We start from the raw sequence: 8121 nt of genomic DNA on the forward strand, positions 1-8121 counted from the left end.
GAAACCCAAAGTGCTTCATTTGTTCCACTCAGTCCTATTAAGAAGAAGACGGGTAGAAAACAGAAGGCAGGAGAAATTAAGATTATATCAACAAAGGCTAAATTACCTAAAACAGGAAAGGTATGAAATGCAGCTTGTGTAGGGTTTTAGGGCATAACAAAAGGCACCATGCAAAGGGAGGGAAAAATATAACCTCTAGTAATAAGGTAAAAGTGAAAGTTTTAAAAAGTCCTATAATTTATCTCATGAATGTAACTAACGCTATGGTTTTTCATTTAAAAATGCAGACATGCATAAAAAGGAAGGGAAAGAATGTTGATACCTCTACAAATGCACCAATCCCTAATTCTAATTGAAGGCCAACTAATCATGTGCCACAAGGAGGAGTCATGGTTCAATAGTTCATGGATGTAAGTTAAGCGAATTGTGTACCATTTTTGCATTTGCATTAGATGAAATGGTTTGTAATTCAATTTGTAGGAAAGCAGTCAAGTGCAAGATGCTGGAAATGGGGCCACCTATACAAATGTGTTCCCAATGCAAGATAATAATGGTACACATATCATCTGTGTCAGTGAAGTCAATGCAGAACCAAGTGAAGCACCTACTCAATAGAAGAATGCATCAAAGATTCAAGTGAGACAAAGGAGTTCCAAGAAGAAGGAATGAAGAACTTGTGCATATTTTGTTTTTGTACCTAGAAGGATAGCCAATTAGGAATTTTTGCACATTTTTTGGGTACTAATTTGTTTGCTTCAGGGTTGAAAGAAAACACTTTAGATGCATGTTTGCTTTAGTGATTATCAATCAAGTTTTTAGGAAACTGTTTGTAACAGTTTAATAAGGAAAGTTATTCACACTTTACTCTATATAAAAATGTATTGCTCATAGAACTAGAACAATTCCATTTTTTTTTCCAATGCAAATAAAGAAATTTCCTCATTTATGGTACTGTGTTGTTCTTTTTAAAGTGAAAGTTCATATTCAGTGGTTATTGATGAATGCAAGATAGGAGATGAAATGGATACAGTAGATCAAAAGTCATCACAAAATATATTGCATAGCAGGTTCCATCTTAGTCATACGTGGATTAAAGGAAAGTACATAAAAAAAGTTCCATTAAAATACCATAACTGTGACTATTGCGACCTGACAATTTAACAAAGCAATTTCTTGCCAAAATAACAAACTAACTCTAAACTACCCCAACAAGACCATAAAACCTAACACATAACACCTTCAATTTAGTCTTCCTCTTTGCCTTCAAGTTCTCTTTCTCCACCCTATCCAGCTTCCTTAGTAACTCCACTATCACATGTGTAGAACGAGGATGGACAGCTGGATCCATTCATTCTAAGAAGTGACAATAAACAAATGTCTATAATAAACTTTAGAAAAAACCCCCTAATAAGCAAATAAACTACCAAATATAGGTCCAAATTGAGGGCACCGGGTAATAGATTGAAAAAAAAAAAAAAAAAAGAAAATACCCTACCCTATAATTGCTGCAACCCAAGAACCTCTGACCCGGATTATTCTCAATCCTTATAGTTTTCAACATAGCCTCTTACTCGCATCTACAAATTGTGCCATGCATCACGCCTATGTTCAAGCTAGATTCTCAAGCAAACGAAGTATATGATTTGGAGGGACTTCTTTTCTTCACTTAACTGGGTTTCTGGTTAAAGGTTGAAGAAGATATAGGGTAGGAGAGAGGAAAGAGAGAGAGAGAGAACAAGTAAGAAACGACATGAGAGAAGAAATAAGATAACCAATTAATTGTTTAGGGTGATGAGAGAGAAAATAATTTATGACAATTAATTGTTTACATGGCCATTACTTTACTGACATGTCAGGTTTTTGATCAACTATTCATCGAAAAATGGTCAGAGTCATTTTATTGTTACAAATTGCTAAGTCACTACGAAAAAATTGCCATTTTGCGACCGACCGATTTGCGACCTATGGACAAACAGTCGCTAATTGTAACGCTAAAAATCCCCGCGAGTTTGTTTTCCAGTTTGCGACTAGTGTACGACGAATTTGCGACCGATTTTGCGACCATGTATTATTCCGTCGCAGAATTGCGCGCTTCAAATTAAGGACCGAATTCTGCAAACGATTTGCGACCGATTATTTGCGACCGACGTGGACAGTCACAAATCGGTCGCAATTTTGTTGCAAAGTAAAACGACGTCGCAGAGTTAAAACGACGTCGTAGATGACCAACTGCGTAGATTTGATTTTGGACCTTTTTAGTTTTCCAATTGTTTTTTGAAATTTTGTTCAATACATTAACTACATTAACAATTACATTTTTATATTATTTTTGAATTGCGTTTGTGATATATATATATATATATATATATATGACAATTTTCACAGGTGTAAAAAAATTATGGTTTTATAATAATATTTATTTATTTCTTTTTTTTTTGTATTTTGTGACGGATTTGCGACCGAACTACTACCAAAAATAATAACTTTAAATTTAAAATTTGCGACCGACTTGCGACCGCATTTCATAATTGAGACAGACTGTTTCTACGATCAATTTGTGACAGCGTTTCGAAAGGAAAATACAACCAAATTTTGCGACCGATTTTTTATTTCTGCGACCGATTTATCGGTCGCTAATTTGCAACCGATGAACTAATCGGTCGCAAAATATTTTGCGACGAGCATTTTCGCAACCGATTGTCGTCGGTCGCAAATCGGTCGCTAAGCAAACTTAGCGACCGATTTCTTGTGTTTTGCGACCGATTCATCGGTCGCAAAATGCCGTTTTTTTCATAGTGAGTTAAAATAATTTTAAGAGATAAAATAAAGATGAGAGATAGTAAAGTGATTACCCGTAAGTTGAGGAACTCCGAGTGGAATAAAGCGCTTATTATACAGTATAGTTAGGGGATTCAAACATGATATGAGCTTTAAACCTCTTTATTCCAAGAACTTGATATGTGAAAAACTTTAATCTAAAACCTTTTAAAGTTTACAAATGAAGATTTGATTGAGAATAGATTTTACAATTTTTTATTTATATTAGAGCTAGTTGAAAACCTTGAGTTAAATTTGTAATGACTGTGAAATTGAGTTAAACTTGAAAAATTACGTATAATCAAGTTGAAATTCAATAAACAAATTAAAGATTCACCTTCAAGTAAGCAATAGTTTATTTCTTGATAGATTGTGAGTCAAAAATACATTTAATGATTTTTTTTTTCCTAAAAAAGGGAGGGGATTATAGTTAGAGTTTGAACCATGATATTGTAGGTTAGAAGAAAGAAGCATGCTCAACACCAACGACAATACATGTTGAATGAATATCGAGTATCTCAATTACAGGCTTAGGAGGCAAAAGCGAATCCTAGAATAAAGGAATGAAAAAAGAAGGAAGATAGCTTTTTGCTATGCTTAAAAGGATCTCCCAAACAAGTACCCACATAGACAACATCCCTCACCTTCCAACCAAAATGCTTTTCCTGCTACACTTTGTACCCCCATGCCATGTTATTAATCCTTAGAAGATAGAGCCACCACCACACCAACTTTCTATGCCAAAATTTCATCAAAATTACATAAATACCACCCATGTCCAAACACAACTCAAAACAAAAAGGAAAAAACAAAGAAAACTAAAAAAAATTTAAAAGCAAGCAAACCCCTTTGCTTTGGGGACTGCAAGTGTGCAAGCTTGCTCGCAACTCTCAAAGCAAAGCTGTATTCTGTATAGTGCAAAAAGAAATTCTGTTTATTACTCTCTCACTTTCCCCCAAAACCCACATGCTTTCCCATTCTTATCATCACATCCACCACCACCACCACCACGACCCTCACCACCATCTCCAGCAGCAGACCCACTTCTCTACTCTTCAAGTTCAAGATTTGCAATAATCTTTGGTTTTTAGATATTCAAGAAATTAAGTAGCCACCTGCGAAGCAAAAATGATCACGTTAACAGATTTTTACCATGTAATGACGGCAATGGTGCCGCTATACGTGGCTATGATTTTGGCTTATGGGTCTGTAAAATGGTGGAAAATCTTTACTCCTGATCAATGTTCAGGAATCAATCGTTTTGTTGCTCTTTTTGCAGTCCCTCTTCTTTCTTTTCACTTTATATCTTCTAATGACCCATATTCTATGAACTTTCGTTTCATAGCTGCTGATACTCTACAAAAGATCATAGTTCTTGTAGTATTAGCGCTTTGGACTAAGTTAAGCAAAAGGGGTTGTTTAGAATGGACTATTACACTATTTTCACTTTCTACTCTTCCAAATACTCTTGTTATGGGTATTCCTTTGCTTAAAGGAATGTATGGTGAATTTTCTGGTAGTTTGATGGTGCAAATTGTTGTTCTTCAATGTATTATTTGGTATACTTTAATGCTTTTCATGTTTGAATATAGAGGTGCTAAAATGCTTATTTCTGAGCAGTTTCCAGACACTGCTGGTTCTATTGTCTCCATCCATGTTGATTCTGATATCATGTCTCTTGATGGAAGACAACCTTTAGAAACTGAAGCAGAAATCAAAGAAGATGGTAAATTACATGTTACTGTTAGAAAATCTAATGCCTCAAGATCAGATATTTTCTCTAGAAGGTCTCAAGGCTTATCTTCTACTACACCAAGACCATCAAATCTAACCAATGCGGAGATTTACTCTTTACAATCATCCAGAAACCCAACACCAAGAGGCTCTAGTTTTAATCACACTGATTTTTACTCAATGATGGCAGCTGGTAGAAACTCTAATTTTGGTGCTTCAGATGTTTACGGTCTGTCTGCTTCACGGGGACCAACACCCAGGCCATCAAATTATGAAGAAGATGGCGGTGGATTGGGTAACAAGCCAAGGTTCCATTACCACGCCGCCGCAGGGGCTGGGATTGCAACCCATTATCCAGCTCCGAATCCGGGCATGTTTTCACCAACTGGGTCTAAAGGTGTTACTGCTAATAATGTTGGTGTAAAGAAACCCAATGGTCAAGCTCAACATAAAAGTGAAGATGGCGGTGGTAGAGATCTCCATATGTTTGTTTGGAGTTCTAGTGCTTCTCCTGTCTCGGATGTGTTTGGTGGCCATGATTATGGTTCCCATGACCAGAAAGATGTTAGATTGGCTGTTTCTCCAGGAAAAGGTATATTTTATTTCTATTTTAATTTTATCACTTTCTTGAAAGTTTATATTTATTAGTTTTATTATTTTTGTTGTTGGAGTTCCAGTAGAAGGACAAAGAGAGAATCATCATCATCAAGAGGAGTACATGGAAAGAGAAGATTTCAGCTTTGGCAATAGAGGAGTAGAAAGAGAAATGAATAATCATCATCAAGGAGAGAAAGTTATTGATGATGGAAAACCCAAAACTATGCCTCCAACAAGTGTCATGACAAGGCTTATACTCATAATGGTTTGGAGAAAACTCATTAGAAACCCAAACACTTACTCAAGCCTAATTGGTCTCACTTGGTCTCTAGTTTCATTTAGGTATTAATTTTTTCCTTTTCTGTCTCTTTCAATTCATTAAGATCCTGAATATCTTCAATCTAAGTCAATTTTGTCTATAAAATCTGTTTTGATTTCTGGGTTTTTATAAATTTTTGTTTTTTTCAAATTTATGTAGGTGGCATGTAGAAATGCCTGCCATTGTAGCAAAGTCCATTTCTATTCTGTCAGATGCAGGGCTTGGCATGGCCATGTTCAGTCTTGGTCAGTACATAACACTCAATTTTCTTTTTCTTTTTGTTTTAGTAATGAATCTTTTTGAATAGAATCCTTTGCTTTTCATTATTTATGTCTGCAAAAAATGCAATGCAAAGCAAAGTGAAACAAGAAAACAACAGTATTGAAAGATAATAATATCATGGTGTTGATTCCTGTTTTCACTTTTTTGCTGATGGGTAGTAGTGGGAGTGATGATGAAAGGTCTTTCAAAAACAAAAATAAAAGAAAAAATAAAAAGAGAAGAGAAAAGAAGAGTTATAGTATAGTATTGTAGGTTAAATAACAGTACTGACAGGTGACAAGTTTTGGTGGTGGAGGTAGTGATGGGCATGCTCAAACTTTTTGATGGTGATGACAGGTCTGTTCATGGCTTTGCAACCGAGGATCATAGCATGTGGAAATTCCATTGCAGCTTTTGCTATGGCTGTGAGATTCCTTACAGGTCCAGCTGTAATGGCAGCTGCTTCTATTGCTGTTGGCCTTAGAGGAACGCTCTTACACGTTGCAATTGTCCAGGTCATTGCTCTTTCTTCCCTCTTTGCTTCTTTCTGACACACCAATCCTACTAAACTAGCACAATTTTTTTTTCACTTGTTCTTGCTTCGAAAAAATAATAATTTTTTTTTTTGTTGTTTAAGATAAGATTTTTTTATTTAAATAATTTTAAGTTGTCAGTTGAATTTATTTTTACCTTTGGGTTCTAGTGCACAAGACATTGAATCTTTTTTTGCAGCTTGCAGAACTGGATGGTTTCTGCCAAGTGCAATATTTACAAATGAACCAAACAAATTTTTTTCATTTTTTTATGAGTTATAAATTTTAAATTTATATTGAATAAGTTAAATATATTAATAATATTATCTAGCTCAATATAATTTTAAAATTCAACTACTGATAAATTCGTTCTTATATAAGGTCAAGATTACAATATCTTCTCTTTTTTTTTTAAATATATATTTCTTATTTTGAGATAATTTTCATTATTAAATTAAAAAAGAGAAAAATATCTTTTGCGCAATGACGATTAGACATCTAATAGAGGAAAAGCTAATAGTAAATAGTCTTGAAATTTATAAAAAGAAAGTAAAAAAATGTTTTATTCAAAAATTTTGAAAACCCACACCCTTTTTCTTTCAAATCAGAAAAAGTAAAAAGTAAAATTTAAAAGATAAAAGAATAGTGAGGTAAATAGTGATTAATGAAGGAATAAGAAAGGCTTGTTTGGGGTTAATAATTAATGAGCTACAAACATATATATGTACTGTTACTAACACATTTTTCTCTTGTGTTTTGTTTGGATTGGAAAAAATAAAATAAAACACAGGCAGCTTTACCACAAGGAATTGTCCCCTTTGTCTTTGCCAAGGAATATAACGTGCACCCTGATATTCTTAGCACAGGGTGAGTACATATATATTTCTATATCCAAACACACCTTATCTAATATACTTGTTTTATCTAATATTCTCATCTTTTCTTATTGCTTTTGAATTTGTAGTGTTATATTTGGGATGCTAATTGCATTGCCCATAACTCTTGTGTACTACATTCTGTTGGGGTTGTGAAGTGGGTAAAGTGATCACGACATCTTGGAATCCATAGAAGCCAATCAAGGATGGAGAGAAGAAACCCATGAAGAATCTTTTTCTTGCAAATTGTATTTTTTTTTTCTTAGTAAAAGTTGTAAAATCAATGTTTCTAGTCAAATTATTAAGTCAAAAAAGAAAAAAAAAAAAAGATTTCTAGTTCTTAGTTTATCTTGAATCCCTATTCCAAGAATTTGTGCTAGTAATGCAATAGCAAAAGAAGGTAGTTCTTAGCTTTTTTGAAAGGCTAAATTTATTTAGGAATTTGGCAATTGGTATGGAAATGTTCTTTTGCTTCCAATATGAAAATAGACAATGATGGAACTAACACAGTGTTGGGGTACGTGGCTCCAATTCCTGTAAGAATAAAGCTACCAATATCTGTAAAAGCAAATTCAATTTCGGAAGCGCACTTTATTAGAAAAAAAAAAAATTATAGCAATAACGGAGATGGGCATATGCAAGTAAGTGTGTTTGACCTCAAAATTTTATTTTTTATGTTAAATATGATTTGTTTTATAATTTTCCATTTTTTATCCTAATTTTGGGTCTACTATTAAAAATAAAATTTTTTATTTTTAATTTATCTTTTATATTACCACCTCCTAATCAAAGAGATTTAAACAACAATATTAATTAGATGTGATTCGGTTAGTCTTCTCAATCATGTGAGGAATGAAAAATATCTAGTTCGAATTTTTTCGACCATAAATATTTTTACGAATTCAAAGAATGACTCCTTTATGATGTAGCTTTCGGCTCATCAGGACTCTCAACGAATAAAGAAAAAACAGAGATCTAAGGTAAC

General features: G+C 33.8%; 1 protein-coding gene and 1 long non-coding RNA gene across 4 annotated transcripts; one reads left to right on the top strand and one right to left on the bottom strand.

Annotated features, from left to right (window-relative positions):
• Window positions 1-1056: 1056 nt before the first annotated feature.
• On the bottom strand, window positions 1057-1734 carry LOC110010872 (uncharacterized). Its single transcript, XR_002285905.2, has 2 exons — window positions 1496-1734; window positions 1057-1353 (listed from the first exon to the last, which is right to left on the bottom strand). It is a non-coding gene; the product is annotated as an uncharacterized LOC110010872 (long non-coding RNA).
• Window positions 1735-3461: 1727 nt separating this feature from the next.
• PIN1 (Auxin efflux carrier family protein) lies at window positions 3462-7565 on the top strand. Of its 3 annotated transcripts, none has more exons than XM_012233160.4 (6): window positions 3462-5143; window positions 5223-5490; window positions 5627-5712; window positions 6086-6243; window positions 7052-7128; window positions 7226-7565. In XM_012233160.4, exons 1-6 carry the CDS (start codon window positions 3946-3948, stop codon window positions 7290-7292), a joined length of 1854 nt encoding a protein of 617 aa, XP_012088550.1. In that variant the 5' UTR covers window positions 3462-3945; the 3' UTR covers window positions 7293-7565. The 3 variants fall into 3 exon arrangements, with proteins under 3 accessions (XP_012088550.1, XP_012088553.1, XP_012088551.1); XM_012233163.4 differs by having other exon boundaries at window positions 3463-5143; window positions 5232-5490; XM_012233161.3 differs by having other exon boundaries at window positions 3466-5143; window positions 5229-5490.
• Window positions 7566-8121: the final 556 nt, after the last annotated feature.

This window comes from Jatropha curcas, chromosome 8 (genome assembly GCF_041381405.1).
Source record: "Jatropha curcas cultivar XTBG-Jc1 chromosome 8, XTBG_Jcur_1.0, whole genome shotgun sequence".
In the NCBI taxonomy this organism is placed as follows: Eukaryota; Viridiplantae; Streptophyta; class Magnoliopsida; order Malpighiales; family Euphorbiaceae; genus Jatropha; species Jatropha curcas.

What these genes read in the sequence shown, in the direction of transcription:
- PIN1 (XM_012233160.4), top strand. Translation starts at nt 3,946, where the DNA reads ATGATCACGTTAACAGATTTTTACCATGTAATGACGGCAATGGTGCCG. An exon ending in CATGGCCATGTTCAGTCTTG is followed by an intron (nt 5,713 to 6,085) that starts GTCAGTACATAA and finishes TGGTGATGACAG; the next exon opens with GTCTGTTCATGGCTTTGCAA. An exon ending in TACACGTTGCAATTGTCCAG is followed by an intron (nt 6,244 to 7,051) that starts GTCATTGCTCTT and finishes AATAAAACACAG; the next exon opens with GCAGCTTTACCACAAGGAAT.